We start from the raw sequence: 14,482 nt of genomic DNA, 5'->3' as shown, positions 1-14,482 counted from the left end.
TCATCTCTTTGTTCTGACTCTCTCCCCTCTTGTTCTCATTCATTTAATTTGATCTGAGTACCTCAAAGAAGAATTAAAGTAACAAAGTGCCATTTTTTACAGTCATCTTTATATATTTTTTTCCTGACCACCTCTTGGCTAAATACAGAGCATGTTTTTCTGAGTCTTGGTATCATTGCAGTTAGTGCAGTTTGGGGCAATAAGTGCTTGAATACTTGAACCTGCTTTCAAATAAGTTGCCATGTCATTTTTTCACCATTCTTTCATTTATCCCCATGCTGTCTAAGCCCAGCACAGTTACCAACATTATCCACAAATATTATTTGCTCTTTTTTGGTGGTTACCCATAAGTTTTGTTGTTCTGCCCAGGCTGAAGTCCTATCTATTTAGCAGTCCTTCCTTCCTTTCAGGCAACTCCTCCCACACAGCTTGACTCACTCTACTTCGTGGGATTTTCCAGTCACAAGAATTTATTGACCCAGGTACTGTTACTGTTATTCGCCCTGTAAGCACTGGAAAGTTAGAGAGGTTACCTGGCTGTCCTGCTCTATCAGCACCAGATAAATACTGACCCCAGAATTATTACTTGTGACACCTTCCCTTTCGGATTCGAGTCTGCGTCAGTAACCTGGCAGCAGTGAAGGGTTTCCCAGTGCCTAAATGAAACAGATTTGGGTTGTAAACCCTGATAACATGGAGCCTTTTCCATGGAAAAGGAATTGTGCACTTTCATACATGAAGTTGGCAATCGGTAACTACTTAAAACCTGCTTCATTTACGTGAGCTCAAATAGCTAAGTGGGAGAAGAGTATTTTATTTATTTTTGTGTGTTGCAAAAGCAACGTATTTATGGGGAATACGCTGGGATGCTTTGCTAGGCTCCAAGCTTTGACGGGCTGCTTCAGCAGGTAAGGCGCTGAAGAGCGAGCACAGCTCAGGCTCGCGGAGGTGTAATTCTGATTTTGGCGAGATCAGCGCGAGCTCGGTGCGCAAAGCGTGGCCGCACCGCTCCGCTGCAGCGTTACAAACGAGTGGCAAGGGAGAAGCCGCGGCCAAGGGCACGAAGCGGGTTCTGATGGGAAGAACCAAGCGCGGGGACTCGGTGCCCTCAGGTGCTCCCAGCCCAGCCGCCCCCTCCTCTGTCAGCAGCACCCCTCCGGCTCGGACCCGCAGCCTGCAGCCAGCCCCGGACCCCCCCCCCGGAGCCCCCCGGGCGGCGCCGCGCCGCGGGTCCCCGCCCTCCGCGGCCGCCCCCGTCCCCCCCTCCCCGCATTCCAGCGGCGGGGCCGGGCCGGGCCATGGCGGCCGGGGGCAGCTCCCGGCCTGCCCCGCGCCGCCCGCCCGCCCCTCGGCAGCTCGCCCGGCTCCGCCCGGCGGCGCGGCGCGGCCCGGCCCAGCCCGCAGCGGGAGCAGGGCGCGAGTCGGCGGCTCGGAGCTGCGCGGCGGCCCCAGGCAGCCCCCGCCGCCCCCCGGCCCCCTCGGCCCGAGCCCCGCCGCCATGCGCGGCGGCGGGCGCCGGGCGCTGCCGCTGGTGCTGGCGGCGCTGGCGGCCCTGGCGCTGCCCCGCGGCTGCGGCGCCGCCATGGACGAGTGCGCGGAGGAGCGGAGCGGGCGGCCGCAGCGCTGCATGCCCGAGTTCGTCAACGCCGCCTTCAACGCCACGGTGGTGGCCACCAACACGTGCGGGTCGCCGGCCGAGGAGTACTGCGTGCAGACCGGCGTCACCGGCGTCACCCAGTCCTGCCACCTCTGCGACGCCGCCCAGCCCCACCTGCGGCACGGCGCCGCCTTCCTCACCGACTACAACAGCCAGGCCGACACCACCTGGTGGCAGAGCCAGAGCATGCTGGCCGGCGTGCAGCACCCCGCCGCCGTCAACCTCACCCTGCACCTGGGTAAGGCGGCGCGGGGCCGGCAGCCCCTGGGGGGGGAATGGCCGAGGGGTCGCTGAGTAACCCGCGGTAACCGCACGGCCCCGCCCCGCAGCCCAGCGACGCGCCTCGTCCTGCAGAAAGCCCCGCTTGGGGTCGGGGGGGGTGGGCGTCGGGTTTCGGGACCTTTGGGTGGGATGCGCCCGTGTCTCGTGATGGAGGCGAGCCGTGGGCTCCCCTGGCAGCAGCGCCTGCCGCCTGCACCCACCTGCAGAGCCCCTGGTGTTGGGAGCGCTGCGATGAGCGCACCGGCGTTACCGGGGCTAGGGGAGCGCGTTTGGGTTAGGGCAGGCGGTAACACCTCTTGTTCTGCTTTAGTTTTTAGTTTTTGTACATCGGGAATTGTTATTCTCGTCATTGGAGAAAGCAGTAAGCTAAGAGTTGATTTCATGTATTAATAGAACATCATCATAATCCTTTATATTACGGTAAACCTTAGATCATCATCATAACCCTTTATATCAAGGTAAACCTTAGTTTATAGGCTTATCTGCATTACTGCTGCATTTGGTCCTGTGCAGCTCTGTGTCTGTATATATATATCATTTGAAAAACAATCCACTTTTCTAACATACTGGAACAAACGATGTGCTGTGTCCCAGACTTTGAAGAAGTGTGCTCATGTCTTTCGTGAAAACACCGTTTTTAAAACATTGCTGGCAAATCAATATTGTGGCACTGCAATGTGGCATCGTCAATCACCTGGGTTTCAGGTTTGTTTTAAAGGAAAGCTGCCTGCCCCACTATGAGGTGCTTGCTCTGGGCTTGATGGTGGCAGGAGTTAATTTTAAGAAGACTTAATAGCGAAGTGTTAAGCTACTTATGCAGACGGTGTTGTATGGTTTTGTGAGGCGTTTGGGGGCACGAAGCCCTTCTACACAGCTGGTTCTGCATGATCTCCAAGGACCCGCTTGATGCTGCAGCCGCCTTTACTCCTGAAAGCGCTGCTATCCTGGCTGCTCAGCACTGCTGTGTGCCCCTTCAGGGCTGGCAGCATCCCCTCTGTGCCTCCAGCTTGCAAATGCTGACCTGTGCTGAGTTTTTGCCAACTTGTGATGTCTTGATTAACGTACAATGATGTTCGGCCTGTGTAGAGCAGGGTAATGTTTTCCTGCCACAGCAGAAGGCAAATAAGAGATGCAAGGCTGTTGTCAACATGTGAAAGCGGGCTGTTGGGCCTTGTAACTTCTTTGGAAATTCTAAGAATTTACACGTCGAGTTTAAAAACCTTAGCTTGGGAATTGGATGCTAGCAGGCAGCTTGGTATAGAGAATAGCGTGGATCAGCATTATGAAGTTGCAGGTGTGTGTGGACAGGAGGTCTCAGCCCAAAAATTACCATGCTCACAGAAGAGAGGGGAAATTACCACCCCTTCTAGAAATGGCTATCAGCAGTCATAAATGCTTCTTATCTTCGTATGAAAGAGCACCAAGGCCCTCCAAGTAAGAGCCTTTCCCCGAGAGCTCTGGAGAAGTGAGCGTGTCTCTGGTTCGCATGTAAGCGAGCTGATGGGTGAGAGCAGGAGCGCACCACCATGTCCTTCCCTTCCACTTTCTTAAAAGCATCCCCTTGCTTCCCCCAGCTGTCAGCTCCTGAGGCTGAGTTCTTTCTATCTGAGCCTTGCCCAAAGTAATCTTCCTTTTTTCCAGTGCCACCCTCCCCCCTTATTCCCATGCATTCCAAGAATCAGGGACTTTGGGGAAGTGATGATGGCTTGTAAGCTGAGTGTGGAAGCTGAGACGCTGCGATGTGTAGGTAGTTCTCTTTGCTTGTTTCTAAAGTCAGAGTCCCATCGTTTTTACAGCCTGTGCCGTTCACTTCTGCTTGCAGCACTGGGACAGTCCTGGCATCTCCCCAGCACTTTGTGTGCACGTTTTAGTACGGCTTTGCTAGTTAGACCCCTCACGCAGCAAAACAAAGCCTTGGGGTAAAGCTTTAAACACTGGAAGAAGAGGACAAGAAAAAGTGTGGACTATTCCCAGTGCTGGCAAAGGCTTGGTTCCAGTTGTTGGGATCCCAGCATTTTGTTCCTTGGACGAAGGGGCAGCATCCATCCTCGGCACACCGGCAGCTTTGTTGAGAGCAATCCTGCTTCTGTCCTCTCTTCCTCAGCGCCGTCTGTTGTAACAAACACATTAGCTGTGTTTGTGGGGCTGGGTCGCAGTTAGAGCTGAGCCCTGCTGCTCGTGGATTCTTCTGAGATCCGTGCTGCAGGCTGGTCTGTAAGCGCCCCTCTCCACGATGGTCGGCATCTTGTCAATGTAAGATAAAGAAAAACTCATTAAAGCCCCTGGCTGTTAGGAGAAATGGGTTGTGAGGCTCCTTCACCTCCCCCTTTTCTAACTGCTCAGTCCTTTATTTGGCTTTGAGGAGAGTACCGATGCTTGGTTATATATACTCTGCCTGCAAAGCGTACTTTGGGGCATGACTGCCATTTGAAGGCATTTGCAAGGAAACCCAGGCAAGATGCCAGCTTTTATGTTCAGCTTCAGTTTGATTTGCCAGTTGTTTGTAGCAGAAGAGTTTTTTTTTTAAGCACAGAAAGGCAGCTTTTTTTTTTTTTTTTTTTTTAAGGAAGGGCCACAAAACGTGCCCTAACTCAAGTATTCAGTTTATGCAGCTGGGAAGCAAGCAGTCGCCGCAGGTTGTCCTGGTGAAACCTTGCAGGCTGGCCGGGCGCTGCCTTCCTAGGAAACTGCCATGGAACTAAATCGAGCAAGTGGGTCGTTGGCGTGTAAAGGTTTGCATAAGTAGTTAAAACTAAACCCTGAGAAAAGGTGATTGATTCATTGGCAGAGTGTTCCTAGCACTTACGTAGGCACTCCGGGTTTGTGAGTGCCCAAGTACACTGTGACTCCAGCCTAAGATCCTCCTCAGTTACTAGTTTGGCTTTCAAATTAGGGCTTTTAGGGGATGCTCTCACTGCCCTGGTGAGAGCCTACTCAGCAAGTGGGCTCACCCAGCATGGTGTTGGTTACTCCCAAACAGCAGAGCATGGAGGGGGCAGGCTGAGGAGCTCAGTTCCTGACCCGCATTTCCTTCTGCAGGGGCTTTATCCTGCGTCTGTAATCTTTCTTCAGTAAAGGCTTTTGTGCAAGCCATTTAATTTGGAAGAGTCCTCTGTGCCAAGCACAGCACCTTAGCAGTGCAATTTGTTGGGAAATCCTCGGGAGACGTTGTTGGACCTGGGCTGGGAATGGCTTGCCCAGTGCTCCAGTGCCTTCTCTGTGGTATTTGCAGAGCCCTGAGGGGACTCTATTTTAGTTGGCCTCACAAAGGCTTGATTTACATTTTGCAGGTTTCAACATGAGTAGTTAAGAGATCAGTTTTTTTAATGGCCAGCAGTTGTTCAGTGCAGTTATATAAAGTAGCTCTAAAGCTCTTTATCACTACTCACATACTCCTTAAATTCCAAAGTTTTCTCCAATTCCTCTGTCCTGCGTCCTTCTTGGGATGCTGATGGCAGTGAGGCATTTGGGAATACTATACATGGCAGAGCACTTATTTTAGGGGATGGAGCGAGCTGCGATTGGGTGGTGTTTTTGCAGCAGAAATAGCTGCTATTTGTGGTGCTCGCCCTGAATTGCTGGAAGGATTAATCACCAGTTTTGACACAGACACATAGCTGTTTTTGTAGTTTTAAATCTTGGAAACTATTGTTTGCTGAGCTTACTGAAAAATTTCTGGTTTGCTCAGTAGCATTTGATTTGCAGCCCAAAGCTCCAGGGGGCTGGCTTGGCCTTGGCAAGGCTGCAAGCGAAAATCTCGGGCCGCTGCTTCTCATGGAAATGAAGAATGACACTGATCTGCAGCCTCTGGTTTACCGTAATACTTAATCAGCAGCATAAAGAGCATAGCATTGATGTCCTTCATCATGCAGCTCTTGCCAGGGCGGTGCTGGTACCGCTTGTGTCCTTGGGGCCCTGGTGCACTGATTGCTGCTGCTGGTGGTAGTGCTGGGGTAGCTCCTGCACGGGATGGCTGCTGTCTACCTGTGCCTTAGCTGGCATGAGGGATAAAATCAGGTCAGCCTACACTTATGTGTCTCTTCTTCATTGAGTCTTGCTTATTAGTGGCTAGCACAATGCGTTTTAAAGTTGGTTCAGAAAATAACACGAGTTCTGTAACAGCCCCGTAGGCTGAAGGAGCTGTGTGGCCTCAGCTGCCCCGCAGCACAAGTCTGGTTTTGGCCCAGGCACGGTGAGCCCAGGGAAATTCGCTGGCTGTAGGTGGAGGACAAGTGTAGGTGGGTGCCTGTGTCGAGGACCTGTGGCAATACTAGCTCTGTTCGAAACTCACTGCGGTATTTGAGCAGCTTAAGGCAAAGGCCTTCCCTGAGGATGGACTTGGGGTTGGTTTGTCGGCTCGTGGCAGCCTGTGAGCGGAGTGAGATTGAGGGCGCATTGGTGGTGGTCTGCCCTGCGTGCCTGTGAAGGCAGGTGCGTTATTAGACCGTGTTTGCCGTGTCTTGTCTGCACGCTGGATGCGACCACTGCTCTTGGGTGTGTGAGAGGGGCCTGTCCCCATTCTGCTGCCGTCACAGCAACTTCTTTCCAGCAACGTGCTCGTGCGAGGGCGGCGTTGGCCATCCCATCGACACCGATGAGTGCTTTGGCCGGGTGCTCAGCACACCCTTTGTGCTGTGAGATTAGAGAGCTGCCACCCGCAGAAGCGTACGGCTGTCAACCGGGGCCATGGGGGTGAGGCTGCCTCCCACAGCCTGCCAGGCCACAGGTACGGACTGGTACCCTGCTGTGAGCCTTCATGGGGGGCACCGCGTACTTCTGAGGGAGCACATCGCAACTTCTCAGACTCTCCCCTCTACAGAAGCTCCTACAGTGGTGGAGACCAACTGCAAAAAGGAACAGAAACGGTAAGGGAACTTTAAGTTAAATGCAAACCACCCAACCTCAGTCTTTAATCTCTTTTCTGCTGGTCTAGCCCTATTTGAGAGATGACTTAAAAAACGAAAAACCCCCAAGCCCCCTATGTATTATTCAGTAATCTTCAGCATTTTGTTTTGAAACTGGGTGGCAAAGCTCTCCTGGTTTCCATGCTTCTACTTGTTGCAGATATTCCAATGTGATAGTCATCAAAGAGAAGTTTCCAGTGGTAATCATGCCTGCAGTTCTGACACAACACAGCTGTGTTCACTAATGGAGAATTTCAAAATTTCCTCTTTCAGAAATAGTATCCAAAAACTATTATAGGATTTTTTTGTGTGTAGGTAAGCCAGTATTATCTTGTGTATAGGAGGCAGAATTCCAGATAGCTTTAGGGTTTATCTGTGCATTTGTTTTGGGGCATGGTTGTTTTGTGGGGGAAGGGGAAGGTTTGTGAGCTGTTTGGAGAGGTGGTATAGTGAGATCTCGCAAAGACATGGGGTTTGTGGATTTGTGGATCAGCTCTCGGTAGTGTTCTTGTCTTTGTTGCAGAGAGAAGTATTTGGAGAACAGTTTGTCTGGCCTTGCTTTGCATTGAGTGCTGCATCTTCTGGGAGGGCAGCAAGGGAATCCTCCAGTTCAGCGTCAGGGGCGTGGGATGCTCTTGAGGGAAGGGCTGGGTGCAGAGTTGGTCCCAATGCTGGGCAGGCTGAGCTGGAAGGGGGGCTCGGCCCTTCCTGACAGAAAGGCCAGCTACGTCTTGGGAATCTTCTAAAAACAAAATGCCTAAATTCCATGACACATCAAGATCTGCTTGATGACAGGGCTTGTTGGTCCTTGGCCCCTCCATGTCTAAGCGGACGGTGTGCGCGCGGCCGCATGATTTCTTCATGGCACTTCTCTCCCCTGTTCCAGGGCCGAGTGAACTCGGCAAAGTCTCAAGTTGGCAGCAGTCCAGTTCTCAGCAAATTGCTTTCATCTTGTGATTTATCTTTTCAAGGTCTGCTTTATAGCTCAGCCTCCTTGGGCACCAGAAAAGGCCTGGTTCTGCTGTGGTGAGCACCTGGCACGTGGGCTGAGTAATTTCTGAGGGGGGGAAAAGTGCCAGGGATCCTGAGCAGATTTGTTGGTAAAAAGGATTTTCTTTCCTTTCCTTGTATATTTTGCTTCAATGTATATAGTTTTGGAAAGCAACTCTTTTAATTCAAAGATAACGTCTCTCTCGGGGCTTTAAGGAAATGGTTGTATCGAACCTCCGTCTTGAAGAGGGATAAGCAGTCCCTTTTCGTGATACTTTCTTATGCTGTAAACTAAATGCTCCGTTTGTGTTGGTACTATCTCTTACTGGGATTAATGGGATGAAAAATCATTCCCTTCTGGAAAAAATGCTTCTTGGTATCATAGCGTTAAGTAAAATTGCTTAACTAAGTGAAAAGAAATCTTTCTTGTCCAGGGACTTCTGTGGTTCGTTTCCAATTATGTTGGTTATTTATGGTCCTTTCATGTGCAGTCCTCTGCGTGTCCCATCCTATGGGATTTTGTGTGGGATGTTCTTCCCGACAGTCCCCTGCAGTGAGCTAGGCTGCACAGCCAGTCCCGGGGGATGAGCCCTAGAGAGGCCATGCTGCTGCGTGTGAGCTCCCGAGCATAGTTTATTTGTGGGTATCCTGCATATCTGCATCTGCTGGAGCTGGTACTGCCTCCTGGCTGCAGCCGTTGCTGTGCACGGTGTGGTCCAGCTCTTCCTGCTCTGGTTCTGGTGCTGATGCCTCCCTGCCACCGCTTTGGTGTCTCCTGTGCTTCAGGACCTTCTCTGGGTTCCTCGGTGGGTCTCCTGGCTCCCACTAGCCTGGCTTGAGGAGCGTACTGCGTGCAGTTTTGCAGTGCTGAGTCACTTGCTTGATGGAAGTTGTGAATGATCTGGTGACTCAACCAAATGTGGTTTCTCTCATCTTCTTGCTGACCCCCTGTTGGCTTCACTCTTGTGTTTTCTGGCCCCTCTCCTGTATCTGCCCCTGTCTTTCTGTTCCTTTCCTCAGCTCTTTGCAATGTGCCTGGGCTTCGCTTTCCTCCTCCCATTTCCCTGGTGCTGTGTAATTTGAGGGGATTGCTCACACCTAGGACACTCTGAGTGCACCATAGTTGGATGCCCTAATGTTCTTTAGTCATCATTTCGTCACAAAACCTCATCTCTTTTCACTGTTGATTCCCAACATGTGTGGAGGGTTATGAAGAAGATGTAAAAAGCATGGAGTGAGGAGATGCTGGGCCCCTCACTGCAGGAAGAACATTGAGGTGCTTGAGCGAGTCCAGAGAAAGGCAACAAAGCTGGTGAGGGGTCTGGAGAACAAGTCCTACGAGGAGAGGTTGAGGGAGCTGGGGTTGTTCAGTCTGGAGAAAAGGAGGCTCAGGGGCGACCTTATTGCTCTCTACAGGTACCTCAAAGGAGGCTGTAGAGAGGTGGGGGTTGGCCTGTTCTCCCACGTGCCTGGTGACAGGACAAGGAAGAACGGGCTAAAGTTGCGGTAAGAGAGGTTTAGGTTGTATATTAAGAATAACCTTTTTACCAAAAGGGTTGTTAAGTTGCCCACGGAAGTGGTTGAGTCACCGTCCCTGGAGGTCTTTAAAAGATGTTTAGATGTAGAGCTCAGTGATATGGTTTAGTGGAGGACCGCTTAGTGTTAGGTCAGAGGTTGGACTCAATGATCTTGGAGGTGTCTTCCAACCTAGATGGTTCTGTGAGACTTGGAAAACCCTGAGCAAGCCTCAAGACAGGGAGGCTGAGGTTAATTTCCTGGGCACTCGGACAGTTGGGCGTCTGTGGGAGCTGACCAGGCGTAGGCTTGCAAGCGTTTCTTGCTAGCCATGCAAATGCTTGAACTCTGAATAAACCAAACTCCCGTGATCATTCCCTACTGAAAGAAATGCAGCTTTCTGCCTGCTTTACCTCCCAGCCTGCTCCCTGCCCCCCAGCTCCTCCTCTCCAGGGATTTCACGCTGCGCTGGGAAGGGATGGATGCTCAGTGGAGGTCGACCGGCACTCTGCAGGCATGAGTTAACTGGTTAAATTACTGGCATTGCACATCACTGCTCTTCTGCTCTCTGAGCAGAGTGACTCTGCATACATCTGTACGTACACACTGCCACTTTCTCACACGGAATGGCTTTTATCCATTGGTAATTTGTCTGAAAACATTGAAGTTGGTTGTCGCGGTGCCAGTCCTTGACTTCTGGTTGGGAATGGAAGCTTGTGGTTTTCGTGAGGGATTGATATTTCATATGGTAGTAAATGCCTCTAGGAAACAATGAAATGACTTGCAGAGCTACTGATCTGAAACTAGAGCTCTCTTGCAAGTAATTGGTGTCGTTTATAATCCTAAAAGGGCAGTTATAAACAATGCATTTTTCTTTTCATGGGTAAATTTCTAAACACTGGAGATTTGAGGCTACTGGATGAGGAAAAAATTACTAGAAGCTGTCTGAGTAGATGATGAGTTTAAAAGAAACATTTATTGACCCCATCATTGGCGTTCCCCATCACTGGCATCCTGTGTGGAAGGTTTGATGTGTCACTGTGAGTCACCATAGACCTTCCCAGTCCTGCTGCTGTGAACTGTGTGTGAACTGCAAACATCTGGCTGAAAGCCTCCGGGAGGAGACCGCATCACTCATCTACCCAGGGCAAACAGGCAGGAGTACTGCTTACAACACAGCTGCTTTGGTCAGTTTGAGGGGTATTTTCTCTGCTGCAGGTTTCTTCCTGGCCTTACTTTCCTGTACTTCCATCTCTCATAAGGTGCAGGAGCTGTGTAAGAATAAGTCCGTATCAGCTTGGGAGGTGCTGGAAGGCCAGAAATCCCAAACTCAGAGCACCCCAAGTTGGTGTGCTCCGTTGGCACTGATGCCAGCCTTTATTTGGGTGAGGATTGCACAACTTCATGAACTGTCCCCCAGAAGGGACTATTAAAAGGTATTTAATTTGGTATCCACTGATACATTTAGAGATATCTGGGAAAATGTGTTCAACTCTCTATGTGGGTAGTGTTGGAGAAGATCTTCAGAAGATTCCCCAAATTGGGTTTCTTGCCTTGATTCTCTGTGAGTACAAGCCTGACAATAAAAATCCTGCTTTTTGATGACAAATCATATTTTACTCCTAATTTGTAGCACCTAACAGTAGTGTCTGAAAGCGGTCTGGAGAAGCTGTGATGCGACTGCAGCACCGGCTGTTGAAGAGCACTGCAGTCACCAGCAGAGGTGAAGTTCTTGGTCACACCAGGGAAGGAACTGGTTTGGTTTTTGTGTGTGCTTGAGTAGTTGGCTCTGGTCTCTCCATACGTTTTAACCAAGTTAATGTTTATTACTGCCCAGGATTTGGATGCACTGCTGCAGCAGTGGTGTGGTCTGGGCTGGTGATGCTGATTTCTGTGCACACAGTATCAGTAGCTATTGCATGGAAGAGGCCAGAAGTGTTCATAGGAAGGGAAGCTTGGTTCTTCCTATTGCAAACCTTGTACCAAATGTCTCCTCGTTAATTTGTCTGCGAATTAATAGCCTTTTTCATGTCATCCAAGCCGTCTGTTTTGCAACTTCAGGGGCTGCAGCATTGTTCTGTTGTGGAACGCTTGGTAGAAAATTAACATGCTGCTCTGGCAGATGGGAGGGACCCTGTTCCCCAGCCTTTCTGTCACGCAAATCCAGCTTTTCTGTTTCTTCCCCACCCCTAAAAAGTCTACGTTAACTTGAAAACAGTGGGAGGGAATTAAATGTGTTTTGAAAGGGTGATCCCATGGGCAGGAGTGGTATTGAGCGCTTACACAGTGTATAGAAAGGGTTTGTGGGAAGAGAGGTTGTTCAGCAAAATGAATGGAGTTTAGAGTTGTTAATCTGTGTCATTAGTACTGTGTACCAGAAAGTTTAAACTCTGCCTGACTAAATAGCACGACTCTTTGAAATTCACAGCAGTGCTGGCAGCCCCCTGGCTTTTGTCGGGCCCAGCAGCCCTGTGCCCCATCCCACCGCAGGAAGCCATTGGTGGCTCTGGGGAAACCACGAGAGCCCGGCTCCAAGAAACCTCAAGCAAATGAGTCTGTGTCGCCACCGGCCCCGCAGAAGGTGCAGATGTGAAACGAACCAACCTTCAGCTCCCTCTCAAGCTCACTTTCATGTCTGTGCTCCCTGTGCGTAATTAGCACAGCGCAGGAAAGCTTTCTTCATCGCCCCGTCTGAGGGGTGGTGCGTGTCCCGACTTGTCCAAGAAATCTATTGGTAACAGTCCAAAGCACAAAGGGAGCGCGGAGCACGTCCGTCTGTGGCCGTGTGCCATCTCCAGAAGCCTTCGCCTTGTGCAGGTAGTTGTGCTGGCTGCCCGCGGTGCTTTGAGGCAAGCTTGTCTTGAAACACGTGGTTGCGGTCTGTCAGCTTTTGCTCTTCTCGTGCTGACTTCTGAAAGCCGTTCTTTTTGTCACAGGAAACTCAGAAGAAAAGTTAATTGATTGCTAAAATGTTTTTCTTGGCAAGCTTGTTAGTAATAGCCAATAAATTTTACTATCTCCCTACTCTGAGTCTGTTTTGCCCATCATGACAATTGTTGAGTGATCTCCCTGTCCTTATCTCAACCCTTGAGCCCTTTGCTTTGTATTTTCTCCCCCTTCCTCTTTGAGGAGGGGGAGTGAGAGAGCAGTTGAGGTGGAGTTCAGCTGCCCACCTGAGTAAAACCACCATATCTTGGTAAATTTTCCAAGTGGCCTGCCCTTCAAGATAGCTGTGAAGACCACTTCTGCCTTCTCAGATGTAAGCTGAGTGGTGGGGTATACCTTGAGCCTCCAGGACAAGCAGTGATGGTTTGAGGTATTTTAGAGTGGAACATCAAAAGCTATCACACAGTTAATGATAAACTAGTTAAACCCTAGTAGCAGAGACCATTGCTTTGAAGTAGAAATGAGCATTTGTAGTTGAAAGAACATTTAAGTCCTAGCTTAGTGTACTTTTTTTTACATCCCTGAGAAAAGTATGTTTGAAGACTTAAAGAGGAGGTTTTTTAAGCTGTTGGAAAAGATTACTTGTCATTCCGAACTGGCAATTAAAAATGAACCAATAAATAGTTGGTACATCATTCCAGGAATGACTTCCATCCTCATGCCTAAAGGACATACACCGCTTCTTCTTTGAAGAACATTTGCAAGGTAAAAAACAAACAAATCATCGTTAAGCTCCTCCAAAATTAAGTACGAGCAGTAAGGATGCTCTGTAGGAAGCCTGGGCTTTCACTTCTGGCTTGAATAATGGACAGTGTTCATGAGTTGCTCAACTCCTCACCTGGGCTGTACCATTTTGTGTTGTGCACCTACTTCTTTCCCTTCCTTCTCCCAGTCTCACCGCTTTTATGCTGTCTCTGCACTCAGTTACTGTGACAGCACATTGCAGGACAGAAACACTGCGCAGTGTTCCCGCAGCGGCCTTGTGCTTTGTTTCGGAGACAGGAGGTGAAGGTGCAGTGTCCCCATGCCACCAAGGTACTCCTGCTGCTCTGCTGGGGCTGGGGGCATGGATCTGCAGCCCTGGGCTGAGCCTCTCAGCTTGTTTCATCAAGTCCTGGTGGCTGCCTTGATCGAAAGATAACCTTTTTGGTGGGTTTGGAGATAAGGGGATCAGTGCTGCAATGTGCCTGGGGCCATGCAAGTGCTGGCTGAAGGGGAAGAAGTGCTGGGAATCTGGGAATGCACAGCCTGCGGCAGGCACTGGACAAAGCTTACACCAGTTTCAGCTAATTTTGGAAACACCCTAAAGTTTTGTCTTTTTTTTTTTTAAATTTATTTTATTTTATTTTACAAAGAGCCTTGCAGTAATACTAATCAGAAGTGAGCACTTTGGTTTATGTGAAGCTACTCAGAGCTTTTGATGCTCAGACTTCAGTAAAAGGAAAGAAATGAGCAAGCTAAAATTTCTCTTTTGGGTCTTGCCAAAACAGGGATGCAGCTCATTCAGCTGACAAACCTAGGAAAAAGGTTGAGAGATTATAGGGCCTTTCTGGGGAAGGGTTTTCATAAATAAAATACGCATGTTTGTGTTCTGACTTAAACACAGAATTCTTACATAGTTTTACTTTATGTAAAACATCTTCATTTTAGTTTGAGATTCAGCTGTCCTAGCTTGTTCTAGCTGACTTTGCATAAGCAAATTTTTAAAAATTAATAATCCACTAAAATAAGCGGACAAAGTGATATTTACGCAGCTGTTTGATGCTCTGGAAAGCAGATTCAGGGGCAAAGGATTGATCAATAGTGTCTCTTTTTAAATCTGTTAATCATGATTAAGATGAATCGATGTGAAGACTAAACCTAATTTTCATAAATAATGCTGAAGTATCGGCTGGTGCATCCAAATACAATTACATTTATACACTCATTTTAATATAAATAAGGTAATGACTTTTTTTATGTGCTAAGAGCTCCTGTAGTGATGGATGAGGTAAAGCCCGTAAAAGCCTCCTGTGCTGCTGCTGGACAACACCCATCCCAGAGCCAAACTGCTGAATGACAGACAGAGCCTGGAGATGTCTGTCGTGTCTCAGTGCCTTGGGTAAGCTGCTCAAACAGCTCCTGCAGAATTACTGTCAGGCTGGCCAGGTTGGTGCTGTGTCAGCATTTCTTTTATTGAAAACCTTCC

At 49.5% G+C, this 14,482-nt stretch overlaps 1 protein-coding gene across 1 annotated transcript in view; it reads left to right on the top strand.

The window, feature by feature from the left end:
- The first annotated feature begins 1,380 nt into the window (after positions 1-1,380).
- LAMC1 (laminin subunit gamma 1) overlaps positions 1,381-14,482 on the top strand; it is a 61,095-nt gene continuing 47,993 nt past the window's right edge. Inside the window, exon 1 of the mRNA XM_068690396.1 lies at positions 1,381-1,895. Within this exon, the coding sequence (XP_068546497.1) occupies positions 1,499-1,895 (397 nt within the window). The 5' untranslated portion in view covers positions 1,381-1,498. The remainder of the gene's footprint in view (positions 1,896-14,482) is intronic.

The sequence above is a fragment of the Anas acuta genome, chromosome 8 (assembly GCF_963932015.1).
Source record: "Anas acuta chromosome 8, bAnaAcu1.1, whole genome shotgun sequence".
NCBI lineage: Eukaryota > Metazoa > Chordata > Aves > Anseriformes > Anatidae > Anas > Anas acuta.
The sequence above is the reverse complement of the archived record's forward strand: the minus strand, read 5'-3'. Positions and strand labels throughout refer to the sequence as shown.